The 20,054-nt window shown below is 36.6% G+C and overlaps 1 protein-coding gene across 1 annotated transcript in view; it reads right to left on the bottom strand.

The window, feature by feature from the left end:
* The window catches only part of HSD17B4 (hydroxysteroid 17-beta dehydrogenase 4), a 69,248-nt gene that overhangs the window by 17,187 nt on the left and 32,007 nt on the right, over positions 1-20,054 (bottom strand). Inside the window, exons 17-20 of the mRNA XM_042787679.1 lie at positions 18,492-18,557; positions 5,900-5,969; positions 2,436-2,542; positions 2,051-2,137 (exon numbers count right to left, since the gene is read on the bottom strand). Coding sequence (XP_042643613.1) covers positions 2,051-2,137; positions 2,436-2,542; positions 5,900-5,969; positions 18,492-18,557 — 330 coding nt within the window. The remainder of the gene's footprint in view (positions 1-2,050; positions 2,138-2,435; positions 2,543-5,899; positions 5,970-18,491; positions 18,558-20,054) is intronic.

Below are 20,054 nucleotides of genomic sequence, written 5' to 3'. Positions count from 1 at the left end.
ACAGTTTCACTATCTCCAGGTGCCTTACACTGCAACTTGCGCTAAAAACAACTTTTTAAGTACTGTAAAACTATAAAGATTAAAAGAAGAAAAATGAAAAATACCTGAATTCCCTTCTGGTTTTCATTTTTTAAAATAGTTAAGTGAAAGAAGAAAATAGGTTTCATTTTGGCATTGTCTGTTTAATGGGTCTGACAAACCATTCTGACTTATGGCAGCAAACAGAAGATGGCAAAATGATTCACTAACAATGCCTATAGAGAGCTATATGATAAATAGCCAAAGCGAAGGAATATCCAGTATCACAGCCTAGCTTATTGCAGAGCTGAAATTAATACAGAAAGACTACATAATAACAATTACTCAAATCATGCCTAACAGCTTGTCACCTGCTGCCACTCCACTTCAGACAATGCTTAAAATGGATTTAAACCAACATATCAAAGTTATGTATCTGCTTTTAGTTTGATTTAACCAGAGTTTATTACAAGTACAAATATGGCTGTACTTCAGACTAATCTAACATGCAGTAAGAAAAAGAATTCTGCACAATTCATAACTCTTGAAACAAGATGGTTTTCTATAAAACTGTTAAACACTGCGATTTCTGTCCAAAATAAGTTACTTCACACTTGTGGAAAAAAAACTGTAGCAAAATCCCCCCAAACTCTACATATTAGCAATGACTAAACCAAGCATAAAAACAAATCTAGCCTTTAAACACAATAAAACACCCCACTGTTCACAAATTCCAACAGGCTCGGAAGCATACAATTAATTCTGTTTATTTATACTGTAAATGCAAACCCTCAAAAGTAAATACCTGAAGACTAGAAATTCTGTCAGGACTGGGTGGCAGTACCTTTTAAATATAGCTATGCCATCTCCAATACAGTAATCTCCAAAGCTCATTTGAGGCACCAAACTGTCTTGTTTACTACCAGTAACCAAGATGGAGAGCTGGTACATAGTAGCCTCGATGTTGTTAACATTCTGAAATGCTATAGCTGCTAACACTCATCAGGTTTGCAAACAAAATTTACCTCCTTCGGTCAATATTTATTCCACAAAGCTGTATTCCTGTGGAAACAGCAATCCTATGTCCTTATAATGACTCTCACTTGATTTTGTCTGCCCAATCCTCCCTGCAGCTGCAGCTATCCCTGATGATACACTCACAAATCAACACTAGCAACATTTTTAGAGAGATGGAGTTGAAAAACTTTGGCCAGTCAAAGCAATGTCAATTGCACCTGCACAAGCCAACACATATTGATATATGTGTTATATAATGCTACTGGTAAATACCAGTAGCAAATTACAGTTTCAGAAAGTGACGGTGTCATAGGATGCTACAACAGAAGTGATGAGAATTTACTGTTCACCTCTACATGGAGTATTTTACTCTTAGCTTCCAGTAAGTATCCTACCAAGTGTAGGAGGGGATTACAGGATAGCCACACAAAATGCTAACAGCAAGGCCAAAGAAAAAAGAATAATGCAAAACCTAACTTTATAGAAGTGTAAACTCTTTTCTGTTATAGTTACTGTGTTCAACTGCTATGAAGCTTCCACTTCTAAGCACGTTGTTCTGTGTAGACGCAGCTTAAGTATAACTCAATTTAAGCTAAATTTGTAGTTTGCATGCAAAAACTGTCAGGAGCTGATTTCAGATAAAGAAGTGTTAAAACAAGATGCATACACAAGGCTATGATTCACTGCAGAAAACAAGTACAAATTATGCTGACCTGAGAATGACTGCTTTTTGCTCTTTCACAGTGGACAAACACAGAAAATGCAACACAATGAAGGGAATTCTCATATTATTTAATATAAGGGGTGTATTAAGTCCCATGAGTATAATGGTATTTCTATTGGAATCTTAATGACACTGTAAAATAAGTAAAAATATTTCATTCTATTCTATTTCTTTACAAAACCACCTTCCATAGTGTGCTTGATGAGCCACTTTTTTTGCTTTTCCTCATACCCCCAGACTTTTAGCCAACACATCTTTCTCTACAGCCCATAAAGGTGAGTGTGTTCTGACCTTGGTCTGAAAATGGATTCTATTTCCTTCCTTCCACATTTCTGTTTGTAAAGTTTGCCCCGGAAAGACTGGTTTCGCAAAGCGCACCTAAAAAAAAAGAAAAAAAAGTGTGGGTGTGAATAGATCTGTCATACGTACATGCAAAGCTTAAAAGCATAGGCTGTACTGAAATGAGACAAAGCAACATCAGTCAGCTAGCAATGTAGAAAGCATAAATATTTAAGTAAACATACTGGATTGAGTCAACAAAATGCATGCAGCAATAAGTAAAAGCAATTGTGGCAGTTAAGACAGTTCGAAAGCCTTTTCCCAATCTAAAGAATTTTTTGGGGCACCAAAACCAGATAAATCATGAAAATTAACTGCAAAGAATAAACACACAGACCTTGATTGCCTTGAATCTCTTCACATCATTATTTGCAAACTGCTTCAAAACATTTCTAGCCGCAAACCCAAAGGTGCATAGTCCATGAATTATTGGCTTCATAAATCCTATTTCAAAAAATAACATTTTAGCATTTATAATAATACGAGTTTGCATACTGTTTCTACAAATATCTATACTTTATTCATAGCATTTTCCTCCAATAATGTTCTTAATCCTTTCTTAACCTAATTTATCTCACTGAAAAAGTGTCTGTTATCATTTATTGCTTTCTCTACTATGAGGCAAAGCAAAGTGCTCACTGAGAACTGTCATTCCAACACTGCCTATGCTATGTAAGACTCACTGTTCCTGCCTGTAGAGGTGACAAAATGAAAAGTAAGGATATTGGCTGTTTTACAATAGGTGCACAGGCACACCAGCTACACAGTTACACGGAAGTATGCATATCCAGGGTAAGAGGTAGTATAATAATCAAAAACTGCTGATGCTAAGATTATTTGATGCTCCTCATTTTTAATTTCTATTCATGGCTGCCAAAGGTCTTCAAATGTAGTGCACACTTCAGGATTAACTTTTGTTTATTTAGAAATAGAAAAAAAAACTGAAAAGATTTCAGGCATTTTGAACACATCCAACAAAAAAAAAGAGACACACAAAAAAAAATTACAGTGTTTTGTTTATACTGGCATTTTTGGTCAGGTTACCTCACACTTCTATGCTCTGGAGCAGGAGTTGAACCTCGGCAGATGATAATCTTTGTATTGAATATTTTTTCAGTCCTGTCAAAGTCTGACAAAATAAACCTTTGAAAACTGGCCTGAGACTTGTTGAAGTGCAACAGTTAAGTTTTAAAGACGGTGCTTGTACTGAGTATGTTTTGATCCCTTAACAGGTTGCTCTGACCTGACAGCATGTGAACAGTAATTGATCACACTTGCAATAGCCCATGGATTTGAGATAGGTCTGTCCAGCTTTGGCTCTGAAACCAGTTGCTTTGCCTGGAACTCATCTGCCACTCTTGGCTGCCAGTCGGTTTTTCCTGAGCTCTAAACTCCTCATAGCAACTACACAGCATGTCCCAAGGGACAACAGCTGGGAGAAAAAAGCAAAAGCAAAATCAAACAAAAAGAGCAGATGGGAAAATTATAGCCTGTAGAGAATCACAGGATGTAGAAGGAGAAGAAACTACCTTCAAGACAAAGACAAAAAAGCCATCAGGACTCAATGCTGTGGAAGATGGGAATTCTGAGACACAGCCCAAAGGAAAGACAAGACTAGCAGGAGTAAGGATGAGAAACAGAAATTTTGACTCAGGAAGTTAGGAGAGGAGACACGACAGAAGGGCAAGCTAAAAGTAACATGAGCCTGTTTTCTTGCTCTAAGTATTTCACTCCGATCGTTCTGCCATTTCTTTCCTTCTCAAAAAAATGTTTGAATAGGCACACTTTTAAAGTGCACTCTTTTTTTTGCACACTGTGCATGGAGTATTTCTGAAAGCACAAAGATAACATGGAGTCAATTTTAAAACAGATTATTGGCATTATTGTACCAATATCGGTATTCAGTATCTCTCATACAGAATGTTATAGTGACATTTAGCTCTTTAAAAGCTTAGATCAATTCACCATGCAAGAACATAAAACCACTACTATTTTCAGAAGTCAGAAACCGACAGATATACAGTTCTATTCTCCCAGTATTTTCCTTATAAAACTAATGCATAGTCAAAGAAAAATCCATAAGGCAATCAAGTTACATTTATCTAGACTAGAATGGAAACAAAATACGTGTTGCGTTCGCTTTCTAGTATCTCAAAATACTCACTAACTACAAGAATAAAGGCACAAGAATATAAACAGGTGTTTTCATGCAGTATTTCTCTTCTGACACATTACCCACAGGAAGGCTTAACAATAAACCTGGAATGACCCGAGTGAATTACACCAAATGCTTGCTTCGTTTGCATGCTGGTGAGAGCCAGTCAAAGAGAACATTTACAGAGATTAAAGACAAGAAGGTGTGTGAATACACCCAATGAAAAAAGCTTTTGTGTAACTATAAAAAAATATTTGTGGAGTATCCCTACAGTCATCTGCTTCGTCTGAACATACATTTAGTATAGGTATTTGAGTAGGAGACAGTCACAGTTCCAAAATCAAATACAGCAGTTTTCTGTTCAGACAAACAGACTACCTCATGTACAGAGTTAATTTCATTTTTCACTGGGTCTAAATGCCAGTGCTCTCTGTGTGAGCACGTAGAAGATTTCTACTCTTCTTTTATAAGGTTTTTATAGGATTATCATAATTATTTTAAACACCAGAGTTTCAATTCTAAACATGTACTTTTCTCCTCCGGCATCTTCAAGAGTAATTGGGTGATTCCATCTAAATATTTATCCAAAATCATCACCTGAACAAACAAACAGAATATTTTAACAAACTGTGGAAAACTCTTTATGGACTCTGGTATTTGATTATCATTATTTATTAACACAAATTTACATAGAAGTATACAAAACAGTGTTAACCAAACAATTAGTATGTATTTATGAAATGAGACAATTTGTGCAAGTATGTTAAGCGTGATCTGAACAAGGAAGCAGAGCTCTGCTCTATTTATCTTAGTAAGAACACCATACAATGATACTACTATATTAAAAAGAAGTCAGTGGAAAACTGCAGACCAGTTATTACAAACCACTATTCTCATGTAGTTTATGATGACAGCATACATATTCAGGAAAATTTAAGTAAATCAAATTGCTGTCTGCCTGTAGTAATCACTCTATACTACTAGCAAGACCTGAAAAGAACTCCGAAAAATACCTTTACAACAGAAACTTAAGAAAAGAGACCCTCCTTTAGTAATTACAACTCTGCAGGAATCAGTTAATGTAGCCTATGGTCTTGCTTTGGCATGTAGTATCACATAAATGAACAAGCTACCAAGCCATCAACAGGCACAGTTAAGCAATTTTATAGGAATGAGGGCCTAATAAACTCCCTCTCTCCCACGCTCATGAGATTTCTCGGGATTGGGAAGACTAAACTGAGGCACAAAAAATTCCATCAAGACCAACATAATCTCGAAATTAATTAGATGGAAAGAATTATCTATCAAAGAATTTATGGAATTCCTTCTGAAGCTTTTGATAGTTAAATATTTCTGCTTATGAAACAGATTGTGAAGATGGGATAGTGGCAACAAAAAACTCTAAAACAGAGTAGGAGGCAGGTTTCCACTGCAGGTATAGTCTAAGCACTGTTCTGCATTCCTAGCTACAAGAAGCAGTGCTTTAGAGTCAAGTGTCACACAGAACTTTGAAGACATCTAATGGTAACTCTAAGAACTGTTTTTCCAGCTTGTTAAAGACACACGGACTAAGTGAAAAAAAAATCAAAAATACATTTACATCATCCTTCATCCAAATATTATTACAGTGGTATCCCTCAGCTCACCTCCAAGAGCAGCAAAACTTGGATCAATATGTAAAGGATTCCAATCCCCACTCAGCCGATATAAGGCAGCCTGCAGAAACAGAGAAAGGAAAATGGGAGGCTAGCTGTGCTTGGAAGAAATGAGCAGGAGTCACTCAAAAACTTGTGACAGATTAACAAACTTACACAATCTATTTTACTAGTCCTTAGATAACATACTCTACAACAAAGAAGGCAAAATAGAAATTAAATGTTATTGTGCAGACAAACTGCCAAAGCGCCAGGGAAACATGCCAAGAACTGTGTGTGTGGTCTTGGTACATAAAATAATACAATGGCTTAATGGGAGGCAAAAACAACCTACTCTGATGACATAGAGATCCAAATTCACTGAAAGATGGCAATAGTTGAAGCAATGCACTTTCTAGAACTTGTCCATAGGTTCTTTAGCTTGAAGTGTAATTTTAAAGAGTCTTCTCCCATGACAAATTCATTCATAATTAAAAAAAAAAAGTATGAAAACTAAAACTTTTTTTCTTAAACACACACTCTACCATGCTTTTTAAACATTTGATTCATCTTCCAAAGATTAGAAATATCCTTATCCTTCCCTTCTATAGAGTAACACGATTAACTAATTATGATACATTTCTCTCTTAGCAGCATCATGGGTAGCTGGTCCCAATATTAAAACCTAACAAGCAAAACCCCAAAGTAACACAGCAAGCTTTCTAGAAGACTTTGTTTCGTATTAAACATTCTCTTTCAACTAGTAAAAAGTAGAGAAATACAGATTTACTGTATTGTATATACTGTGAATGTGAATAAACCTGAGAAATTATGAAGAATATGGCTACTGTACTTCAGTTTTCTGTCTCTGTGTGGCATAAGCATTTTCATTATCAAATCTTACATTTGCTGTATGTGTACTGTGGCCAGCAGTCCATAATACCAGATGCATGACAAGCCAACCTTTCTGGACTAAAAACATACTTCTTGGTCATCAGATTCCAGTAACTAAATGATGGTGGAGTATTCTCTAGTACTATATTCCCAAAAATACAGAGAAAATCAGTACATCACATTAACTAATGGTAGCGAAGTTTTCAATAATTTAGTAGTTTTATATGATGACATATACAAATTGAACATTAATTTAATTGAAAAAAAGCTTTTAAACTGAAAATAAATCTTACTGTAATTGGACATGTTATTGGCCTTATCACTAAACATTTAGGATGCCCTAATCATTAAACATTTTCTCCCAGCATTTTGGACTGAGATTGTAAAAAATGGTATGTGTTTATCCCAATGAAGGTAAACTACACTGTTTGGAGGGAAGAAGCTACAGATTTCTCAAAGGGAAGAAAAAAAAAAAGAGAGATTCACTAAAGGAAATATTTTCTGATATATGTCTAACACCATTTATTCTGTCAAATCTGAAACAAAGCATGGTGTAACTAAAGAGGTTCTGAACTCCTATTACCTTAATACATAATCCATTTGTTTTATTTTTAACCTGTAAACATTCAGGTCTACGTCTTCAAGGATATACAGCTTTCATACTAAATTCTAATTCTCTCTTGTTTATCCTAATAGCCCTCATCAACACAGCAAGTGTTTCGAGTCTCAGCTATGGTGGAATGTAGAAGAACTTGACACTGCTTTTGTGTGTGAGAATTGGATATATGCACTAAAACCAGCAAGCTGAATATCCTAAACTGCACCATAGCTTAAGCATGCAAACCTTAGAACGTCAAGTACAAAGCTAATACTTCTCCATGGCTGTTTATATTGCTGATACTCTTTTTGAAATACTTTTCCTTTTGAAAACAAGTACCAGTTAGATAGCATCACTGGATCTGAACTTTCTAACAAAATCTACTTACGCCCAAAACATGTATTTATTATAACTTTATTATTATTATTGTCTTCTAATTGATCCTACAAATTCCTAGGAAAATAGAAGACTGGAAATTTCATACTAATGTAAGACTAGAGTTCAGATGGGTAAGTTTGACCTTCCAAAAGGGACAAAGAAGAGGGCTAAATTGCTGAAGGAACAGACAACCTGAAATTGATCTTATAGTATCACCAAGAAGTAAAAATAGTTAAGATATCTCACCTGGTGAGAAGAATAAAGTCAAGATCTCCTAAAGGCAGTATCCTTCAGCTAGCAATCTACAAGCCAAATCAAGTGCAAAAGAGCAAGTGATCCTATGCCACCGAGGCCATTCTACAGGGCACACCCAAGGATTGTGTGGTGAAAGACACAGCGCTGGTTGAAGGTGGAAGAGAAAATCAGACTGAGATAATGTAAATATTTACACTCTACTCCACCACTAAGGCAGCTGGAGTGAAGTGATGAGTGGGAAGTGACAGCTGGAAACGGGCTAACAATTACCATCCATGGAGAGCACCTACTCCCTTCATTTACTGTTCTCTCATCTCAGTTCTCACAAAAATAGAAGAAAAACTGCGAACTAAGAGTGCCACCACACTCCCACTCACATACATAAAAAACCCACAGCAGCAGGGGTTCAGGGAAGAACATACACATTCTGCTCTTCTGAGTTGCTGTGTCTTCACTTGTCCTCAACTCTTCTCCTGAGTAGCTGTTAAAACTGTGTTTTCACTGAGGAAAGGTAGGGATGAGCACCTTTGATGTACCTCCAGCTACTTTGCTAAGAGCTGTCTAAGGCCTTAGTGCCACCAATATCAAAGTTACAACACTATGAAAGAGACTTTTAGTGAGGAACAGACCCTTAGTTCCTTTTTTCAAAAAAATTTAAAAATTTGACAATATAAAGAGTTGCTTTTGACAGAATTCTACAGACTATCACCCTTCATTACTGAAATTTTCTTTCAAGAGAGTCTAAAACCTAACAGCAAATTGCCACTCCTGAGAACTAGAAAATAAAAATTGCTAGATATGAAATAATTAAATAACTAAATGACTTTCAAACTGAATTAAAATTAATTTGAATTTTACAAAAGCTATCAGGAGGCTATTTTCATGAAGAAGCTGTTGTAATTAATTCAAACTAAGTAACATTTAGTTGTAGTATTAGAAAATTCTATTTATGTATGATTAAAAAAGATAAATTTCTCTTTTAAGCTCAAATGTCAATGTAAATCTAGCTATGCAGATGTTACTTACTAAAGCTGTAATAAGAACTAGCCATTTATTTGGGGTGATAATAAGCACTACCTGGGAGACAATAATTCTACCAAATGCTTTTCAAAATTACTGTGATAAGAATACTTGTGCTTCACTAACAAAATAAATGTAGCATTTAGGAAATAATTAGGCTCAGAGAATTAAGTGTGATCAATGTATTTAACTAAAAGTCTGATGCATGACTATGGGAGACGATACTTGTCTTTTTGTACTTTCAACAACTAAAGTGGCACTGGTCACACCTAGAAAACACATAGGATGAACTGAACACAGTAGATTATTTCCGATTCAGTGCAGCCAAGTCAGGTCTGCCAACAAACTTCTTTTCATTTACCACAGTCTCTGGTATTACTTCATTATATAGTTACATTCCACATGAGAACAGAATTGTTTTAAAGCCTTGTTGGCTCTACTTTCTATATTCCTCGAATTATGACATTTCCTGAAGTCTTGAGTGAAAGTATTAAAAAAAAAAAAAAAAAAAAAAAGTGAGGCATCCTTGGAGGATGACAAAAGTCAATTGATTCTGGGCATTAGATTGAAGTCAGGCATAATATCATTAGATTGTTCTCCAATTAATAACACAAGCTGTCAAGTCTAATTTCCTAACAATTTAGGAGTTCTGCCAGACCACAAAAGAAAAGGCGATATTCAAACTGTCTGTGCCAATTTTTCAGTCTTGCCTGCAGACTGCAATAAAGGTCAATGGTAAAGCTAATGAAAAACGAAGCCAACTATCCATTTATTTTCTCTTCTAACCAGGGAGAAAAAAAAGCTCTGCCCAAGAGCTTATCCCACCAAGTATATGTGCATGTATGTATAGACGTACATATATGTGTGTGAGTGTATCCACATATACCTTACTTAACAGCCTATTTAAGTAAGAGCAAGCAGTCAAGCAATCTCATGATGAAAAAAACAGCCACAAAACTCATCTACACATTTTAATGAGCTCTGATTTACATTAAGAACAATGAAAGTTTCCAGTTAAACTGGCAGTGCTCATGCTTCAAGGCCTGAAATTTAGCATAGTGCTTAAGTAATTCATTGCACTTAAAATTAAGCAGATACTCTTTGACTGAGATCCCCATTTGTCATATCTTCTTTATAAATCAATTATCTCTGTAAGAGTAAGACGAAATATTAGGAAAGAGCAACTGGCAGAAACCAACACATCGAAAGGTTAAAGGTTTTACATGTTCCTCCAGATAACCAACTATTTTTCTCAAAGTAGGCATATGTGGAAAACAAAACAGACTGTTCAAGTTGCTCATAATAGTTTCCAATGCCTAAATATACTTTGTGGAAATCTGGATCACACATGATTCTATTTTTTAACAAGACTTTAAGAAATAAAATGTACAACTTCCTGGACTACCTTAGGTTTGCAATTATATGTTTTTGTGGTCTGAACTATCCAACTATTGTAGTCTGAACTACTTTATTCCCTACATATCCTTGACTCCCTCGAGAATAAGAATTACTAATGTGTTCAGTTAAAACACCTTCATATACACAGCTATAAACTGGAATAGGTATAACAGGTATAAAACGGCACTACATCTTTTCTCCTTCCTCACCTCATATTATTCGTATCTCGTGTTTATCCCTAACACATAATTTTCAGATTTAAAATCAGTTTATATATCTGGCACAGGCTTCACAGAACATTAGCTATTTTTCGGTAGCAAATGTACAAGAAATCTCTCCTTTAACAGTGCCTTTCTTAGTCAAAAAGAACAAACCCACTTTGGGGAACTTGAAATGGAATAATAATTTTTATATCCTTTACTAAGACATGCATAGATAAAGGGAGGACACAAAGTCTTGGTAATGAAGAGCATCTTGTTTAAATTAAATGACTGCCATGCTAGTTACTTTTCTTCTTTTATCACCTTAACACACAAAATTCTAGTACAATCCAAGAGCTCAGCTATTTTTTAAAATTGCCCTTATTAGAAAATTATATTCTGATCTTCCCAAGAGGAATAAACACAGGGGGTGAGGTGGAATAGTGTATATAAATCTTGAAATTAGCATCATAACATGTAACAAATTTTTAAATTAATTACTATTACAAATGTTCACTCACTATACAATATTAAGGTTTCTGCGTATCAACCCTGCATACTGAAATCTCTAGGCAAATTAGGAAAACATTATCAAAACCTTGCAATAGCTTCACACCCCTTTGTTTTGCTTGTATCATCTTTTGTTCTTAAGCACTTTTTTCCTGGCATGCTCTCTATATTTGTGAACATAGCATAATACTTAATTTTCTCTATCATGAAATAAATTATTTATACTCCAAAAGAAAAAAAAAAAAATCACCTGAGGCTCTCAGGAGGCTCATTTGTGCTATTCTCTGAAGTTGATTTAAATTTACATGTTTTCAGGCAATGCTGTATGACAATCTTTATAGAACAGGACATTAAAAAAAAACATTTGTCCTATAAGCATATTTTCCCCATCCGTGCACATATCTTTATTATCTTCTCTCTTATGTGACTTTATTGTACTCAATCAAAAACCAACCTTGACTCACCTGTAACTTTTTTTCTTCTAATCACTGAATCATAGAATCATAGAGTGGTTTGGGTTGAGAGGAACCTTAAAGACCATCTAGTTCCAACCCCCCTCTCATGGGCAAGGACACCTTCCCCCAGCCCAGGGTGCTCCCAGCCCCGTCCAACCTGGCCTGGAACCCTTCCACGGAGGGGGCAGCCACAGCTGCTCTGGGCAACCTCTGACCGTGTCTCACCACCCTCACAGGGAAGAATTTCTTCCTTAGATCTAATCTAAATCTACCCTCTTTCAGTTTAAGGCCATTACCCCTTGTCCTATCACTACATGCCCTTGTAAAAAGACCCTCCCCAGCTTTCGTGTAGGCCCCCTTTAAGTACTGGAAGGCTGCTATAAGGTGTCCCTGGAGCCTTCTCTTCTCTAGGCTGAACAACCCCAACTCTCTCAGCCTGTCCTCATAGCGAAGGTGCTCCAGCCCCCCAGTCACCACTGTGGCCTCCTCTGGACTCACTAGAGCACATCCACATCCTTCTTATGTTGACATCCCCAGAACTGGACACAGCACTGCAGGTGGGGTCTCATGAGAGCAGATTAGAGGGGGGGAATTCCCCTCTCTTGACCTGCTGGCCACACTTCTCTTGATGCAGCCCAGGACACAGTTGGCTTTCTCGGCTGTGAGTGCACATTGCTGGCTCACAGTCGGCTTTTCATCCCCTAATACCTCAAGTCCTTCTCCGCAGGGCTGCTCTCAATCCACTCATTGCCCAGACTGTATTTGTGCCTGGGATTGCCCCAGTCCATGTGCAGGGCCTTGCGTCTGGCCCTGTTGAACTTCACGAGGCTTGTATGGGCCCACCTCTCAAGCCTGTCAAGGTCCCTCCGAATGACATCCCTTCCCTCCAGCATGTTGGCAGTACCACACAGCTTGGTGTCATCAGCAAACTTACTGAGGGTGCACTCGATCCCACTGTCCATGTCAGCAATAACGATGTTAAACAGTGCCAGTTCCAACACTGACTCCCAAGGAATGCTTCTCATCACTGTTCTCTACTTGGACATTGAGCCATTGACCACAACTCTTGGAGTGTGACCATCCAGCCAATTCCTTATCCACCAAGTGGTCCACCTGTCAAATCCATGTCTCTCCATTATAGAGACAAAGATATTGTGTTGGACAGTGTCAAATGCTTTGCACAAGTCCAGGTAGATGACGTCAGTTGCTCTTCCCTTATCCATGAATGCTGTAATCCCAATGTAGAAGGCCACCAAATTTGTCAGGCAAGGTTTGCCCTTACTGAAGCCATGTGGCTGTCAACAATCACCTCCTTATTTTAATTTGTTTAAAATAAGCATAAAATCACTTCAAAAAAACAAACATAAGCTGGAAATAACCAACTTTTTTTATATATATAATTTAAACAATTACTTATGCTATCTATGCATATGTTCTCCAAAAAAACACATAAATATTTACATATGCTTAAACACAAATTAAATCTGTGTAGACTAAAAGATGACTTCTCAGAGATAACTATCCACATCCCAATTACGCAGAAGCTTGTAAGGGTCTTATCATACCATCCTCAAAGTAAAGCACTGACTCATAGTACTGAATCTGTTGACAACAGGCAGAAAACACTTTACAGTAAGTTTTAGTTTAATAATTCATTAAGCTGTTAAATGTTTCCCATGCATGTCTTTCCTTCCAAGGTGTCTTTTTAATAACTTTTTATTGCAAAGTTCACTCTTTTACAAAAAACTAGATTTGTACATAATTGTCTTCACAGTTGTTTCCGGTTACATTAATAACTGCAGTTTCAGCTGGACTTGACACAGTGAAAAACTAAACTCAAGTAGCTAGAGGACAGCAGTATGAGCAAGAAGACTGCAGGACTGAGAATGACTCAGGAAGGGAAGGACACTCCGGCAGTCTTAGTCACAGGATGCTGATGACACTACTTGAAAAATGGTACATGCTAAATATTCTCTACCCTTTCAGAGAAAATGGAATAGAACTGTACTTTAGAAAAAATCTAAACCACTAAAAAGTGTAAGTTTTCTTCACATCTTGTCAGTCAATGCCTGATCTATACCTGGAGCAGAAGGCTTGTATATTTTAAATCCTCTCATATTACTCCAGGTGTGAATTTACTGAATCTCTAAAAATCTCTGAATGAGTAAAGAAATCATTATATTCCATAAATTGGCTTTTTTGTTATGCTGTTCACTGCATCGCATTCTCAAAAATCACCATCAGATGCTATATGCCACTCCTTTCAACACCCTCTGTACAATTAAAATGCCTCAAACATTTATAAACACTCTTACATTATAGACTGGAAACTCTAAGACAGTAGAAAAGGTCATAATTGTCAGCAACACAAACCAAGAGCATCACATTTTCAAAGTACATTATACAAGTTCAGAACACAGCTCCTATGAATTTCAATTTCATCCTGTGATGCTCAGACACCCTCCTGCTAATCCAACTCCCTAATTTCATCTTGCAGATTCCATCATCTCACCCTCTCCTATCAGCCCCTGATTAAGGAGAACCCATGTCTGAGTACTTTGGAATATCTGGGTAACAGTTACCTACAGACCATAAGAATTTTATGGACAAAGCAAAAGAAAATCCACTGTCGAAGAAATGCAGCTCTAACCAGTCACTAACCATGAGATCATTTTCCTCTCATTACTCTTTCTCAGAACACAACTTCTTGCAAGAAACAACATAAGAAAACTTTCTTCCTGCACTATCTCAGCTCATGCCTAGAGCCCTGTCCTTGCCTGTGGAAGTTCTTGAAGGAGAGGAAAACCACATCATTTCTGCCTGCCTGACTGAAAACCATATCATAAAGCATTGCATATGAAGGGGATTAAGACTACAAACAAAGCTAGCTTTAATTGGAATTTTTATCTTTTTAGAGACTCTGCAACATTTAAAATATTATTGTAGTTTTCCAAATTAAAGCAACTTTAAAATGGCAAGATATCAAAAAACTGTTCCTCCAACAGACCAGTATCAGTCTCAGCTTCATCAGCTCTAACAAGGAATTTAAAAATTCTTGAAAGCAAGGATGTCCAATTTTACTAAGCCTGGAAACCACAGAGCAGAAGCATCATGTGCTTGAGATACCAAAGTGGCATGGAAAAGTACCTCTGGCAGAAATTCACATGTGATAGCTCACATGACACTGCTTTGCAGAGATTTACAGGGGGCACAGTTGCATTTACACAGTTGGTCCCAAATCATGGTAGGCTGAGACACGATGTTCTTCAAAATCTATCTTTTCTACCTCTTTGTCACATCTATTTCTCTCTATCAATGTAAGTAACAAATGCACAGTCAGAACTCAAACTAGAGGAATGCTATAGTGAAATATATGACACTGTTGCAAACATAGAGAATTTTTCACCTGAAAACCATTTCTTAAAATTATTAGACATTTTACTGAAATGAGCTGACATTAACAAAAACTTGGAAATCCTGCAAACTCCGCATGTTACAGCTTTATTTTTTTCCATATAGGCAAACAGGACAGGTGGCTTTCAGAAGAAAGTGGGAAGAAATACAGAATAGTAAAACAGAAACAACTTACTGAAAAATTCCATTTTATGAGCTACTGTTATACTCTTCATTTATTGTCACAAAATTGTGTATTCTGAATATTAATTCTGATATTTGAAGATAGAGAACACTTTATTTCTTGGAAGGCAACCTGCACAGTATCAGAAGCAAACAAAATAAACCACAGAAAGCCCCCAACAAACTCAAGACTCCATACTTATTTCCTTCCTGCAAAGTGACCTGCATCACTTGGACATCATCTGCTTTAAATACCCAGCATAGGTTATTTTGTGTGTCATCAGAAAATGAATTCCCAAGAAATCAACACATTTGGGAAGGGAATTAAAAGAAAACTCAAGAGACACAAAACTCTCCAGAGGTACAGGTCATTCACTGCCTGTGTTTCTTAATTGCATTAGGAACCATTCAGCAAAATCTGCTTGATTGATTAATTTAAGGCCCTGATTTGAAAGCCGGCAGGACAAGAGTAATCTGGTGACACTGAAGCTCTGCAACTACATTAAACATTCCCTACAGTGTTGAAATTGAATGATTCATTTCTTCCTAAATGGCTAATAGTCAAACACCCTCTAGACTTCTTGATCTTTTGTCAAAAGGTCTATTAAAAAAATTTATGGCAGTATATCCAGTAAAGCAAAGCTCAAGTTAGAGAGAGAGAACAAGCTAGAAAAATGCCACAGCACATGCACATCTCTACAGGGCAAGACAGAAAAAATGTCACCTAGTTCTTTGCAGAAAAAATCGTGAACACAGGAAGAAATATTTTTATGTTCTTCTTCAGCAGGATGCAAATTCTAAGCCTTAAAGCCTTTTAGAAGGTCACATACTTCTAAATTTTTCTTAACCGCTTTTTCATCTTTAAGCAGCTTATACCATGGTACTGCAACTCATTCGTAAGCACTGGGTGGTGTTTAAAGAACTTCTCAGGAATGGGTACAGATTTGAAAGGGATAAACATTTATTATACTACATGCTATTATCCTTTGATACCACTAACCAAGAGGATTAGTTTGTTCTGTCAATGGTCACTGACATAACACAACCATTTTTCAAGGAACTGTAGATGGCTGTACCTTCCATTCTGCTGAACACATGGTAAAGGTTAAAAATGGTTATTAGCCCTCTTTTCCCAGCATGCTCTTCACTAAGCAGCACTTCCTCATGTCTGAAAACATGTTAAAAATATTCTCCCTCTTGGAAAGAAATTAACCCAGTGTAGCTGAGTTATAACTGAATATAATTTTCAAGATAACCACAGTCACTGACTTCAGTGAAAGATAGAAGTCATCACTGCAAACATTTTTAAAATATACATGATGGTCTACTTACCAAGAAGCTTACTACATGATCATGCTATGAAAAGTTAGGGGGAAAATGCTAATTATGAAGAGCAGTTTAGCCACATAATTGTGGTAACACAAAAACTGAGTGGTGATTGTCACAACTATCATTGGAAATTAATATAGTTCAAGTTAACGCAAATGCCATCTGCAAACTGACTCTTTCAGTCTGTCTCATACTCTATACTAATTCAGTTGCTGAATGGCAACAGTCATTTCTGCCAACATGTTTTTTATTTAAACACTAAGAAAAAAAATTTAAGAAACTTCGATGCAATTTGTGTGCCAGCTTTCATTTTCAAAAAGGATTTTAGGCAGTTATGTGTCATTCCACAGACACATAAATGTAAAATCTTGATAACATTTCCCCAAGCTGTCCTTCACTTGAAAGTCTATAATCCTGCCCATCAAGTTCCCAAGTTCTACACATTCCTCCTCCTGTACACAGGCATCATCACTTAAGCACAGATGCTACTGAATAATTTGGCAGATAAGCCTTCTTGCGATTCTCAAAGTACGCTGGCTGTGGCTCCTGCAAAATCTAATCAGAGAGGAATTCTCTTTATATATATACCTGTCACAGTAGATCTTAAAACAGAACAGGTGTGGTTGTTACTCTATGCCACTTCATTTATTTTCAAAAATCAATTTTGCAGTAACGAAGTTTCCCAACTTCTGCATTATAGGGTCACTACCATGTGCTTTTATCTCATAAACTTAGCATTTTATACACAGTAACAATTCCAGACTTAAGAGTTTAAGGCTCAGAAGCTAAGATTACCATATGACAAGGGGATCATAAAATCTGAAAATTCATAGACCTGGAATCAACTCTGATATAATAATGCAGAGCAGAATCTGAACTGGGGTTCCAACAAAGTAAATACTTTTAACTACTGGGCCATTAGGGTTGCTGTATCTTATCTAATAAAGTGCCGGCCCCCAGAGAGCACCTTCCCTTATGTTTAACCATATCCCAGGAACAAAGTACTGTCTCACCATTCCCCACTCTTTGCTCACCTTGACAACTTTCAATTAAGCCTATTCAGAAGAATTAGGCATCTGTACATCCTAGACTGATGCTGTGAATTTTAGGATACAGCAAGTACATCAGTGATAAAAACAGAAATGCTGATCGAAGCTCTCTTTCCTGGTTTAAGTGGGTACGGCTAACTTGAACTTCAAGCACATGAATCAGCTGGATGAGACCTAAGTTCAATTACTCCATATATAATCAGAGGCTAAGCAGACATCACAGTTATCACAGTGCAGCTAATGCTCAACATTTTAATTACATCTCCAAAAGCTACTGCCTCCTGTCATGACTAAGTTGCTTTTGAAAATACTACCCAGTGTCTTAATACTGGTAGCTCCAGACTTTCCTGTCTTATTTTTATCTGCATATGTTTCCCTTCAGAGGAGGATGTATTTATTTACTCAGGTTTTTGCATATGGAAAGTAGATGCCTGTGAACCAGTGGGACTGTGGACAGATGGAAACATACCTGGACAGACATCTGTCAGTATTTCAGGTTTCCCTGACTTACTACTACTACTGAAGTTTAACTTTTTCAAAACTGTGAACTTTTAAGCACTTTCTTACTTTTTTTTAACAATGTGCTTGCATCATCTGTTGTAAATTTCATTATTTTGAACCTTTTTTTTTTAAACTACAACAAAATACAAATGTTCGTTTCCTCCTTCTACATGGAATCTTGTAATAAACAAATATAAAATTGCATCACCCTTATGAAAAGAATGATTTACATAGTACATGGAACACACTTTCATAACTTAACCTAGCACAAATTTTAGATTCACATTATACATAGATACACACACACATACACATATACACACACAGCTATATAAATACCTGAGGTCTATCACGAAATTTGAACTATTAGTGAACATCATACAAGACTCCTTTCTCCAAACAAAACAAACATTTCCACACCTAGAGCATATAAAACATTACCTGATCAGCTGTTGTGACATCAGAAATTACAGCATCAGGTGGTCTTTTGGGTGGATTCACTGTTACCTAAAGCAAAAGTAGTAGTATTAATACACCACTGCCAAATTCTTTATCTGCACCTATGTCAGAATACATCAGCTATGTATACAGAGAAACAGCATTTACAAAGCTGTTAAGGTTCTTCCTACCCTTTCTACATTTACAAACAAATACAAAAGGATATTTAAGCAAGAAGAAGTCTCTTATCAAGGTTAGCTTTACAAAGATAACGATCCTGAGACATTAGATCTGGCTAACAGTTACATGTTATAGCTGATCAGTTTGATTACATTTCTTCCAAATGATCAAAAAAAGTTCAAGCAAGAATTACTCAATCTGGAAAAAATAGTTATGTCATAGAACATTAGTGTTTTGGAACACAGAAACAAATACGAATCTTTTAAAATAATACTTTTAAAAGCGCAATGGAGTACAAAATTATTTACTACCTCCCTCATGGAATACATCACTTTTGGCCTTCAACAGCTTCCAGCTCTTTTTTGTTTTGCACTTTTTTCCGTTGTTTTGCAATTACATGGTGCATATTAAGCCTCACATTATTGTAAAAAAGCTGCTCCTTGTGCGATCTACAGCTTGATTGTTCATTTTGATGATATAAACTTTACCAACAGACTGATAGAGACCATCCTAGATCACGATAAACACTAAGAACACCATAACCAATTCAAAACTATTAAAGTAGCTGAAGTCTTCTCCCCTCCCCCTCCTCTTCTCTGGGTTTTCAAAACAAACAAATGAAAAAGCCTGAACAAAGAGAAACTCGAGTAGGCTGTGAAATGAAACAACTAGAATCTCACCTGTAGTAATTCTACTTAATCTTAGTTTGTGTAAACTCCACCAGAGAAAAGAGAAATCAAAGGAAACCGAGTGCTGTGTAGTTTCAAATCTAATAACAGCAAAGGCTCTTTCTTGTTCATTAACAGCAGAGCAAAGCCACCTCTTGGGTAGAAGACTTGATAACATCGCTCCTGCTCTTGTCAACTCAGAGAACCACAATGGACCTACACATTAATAAGCTTAATAACAAGGACACTACCTAACATGATTTCAAAACAAGAATGGCTTGCCAATCTATTTCCAGTTGGCTTAGAGAAACTCAACTTGACCTACCAAGCCACTAAAACACTAAAACTAGCCCACATATGAATAATTAAGGAAATTTCTCTGCTACTAGGGTAAGAAAACCCCAATTCAAGAGGAGAGATGTGATTTACACAATGTGTTGCTCATCATAGACCTCAACTTGGAAGTTTATTCTCCTCAGTTTGCAGATACAATAAACGTGTAAAGTGACAAAAAGACATATTATAAAATATGTCTGATCAGCATGGGATCTCTTTTTGGTACAGAGGTCCATGAGAGTCTTTAATTGTGAAGGTTTGCGAAGACAAGGCGGGAAAATTTGTTTGAAACTGGCCTCTTGCATCCAGAGTCATATGTTGAATTTGCTGTTGCTGTGTTGTCTTAACTGGACTATACTTTGTTTTCTTCTATCACAAGAAG

This window comes from Tyto alba, unplaced genomic scaffold (genome assembly GCF_018691265.1).
Source record: "Tyto alba isolate M040663 unplaced genomic scaffold, T.alba_DEE_v4.0 Super-Scaffold_13, whole genome shotgun sequence".
Lineage (NCBI taxonomy): Eukaryota > Metazoa > Chordata > Aves > Strigiformes > Tytonidae > Tyto > Tyto alba.
The sequence above is the reverse complement of the archived record's forward strand: the minus strand, read 5'-3'. Positions and strand labels throughout refer to the sequence as shown.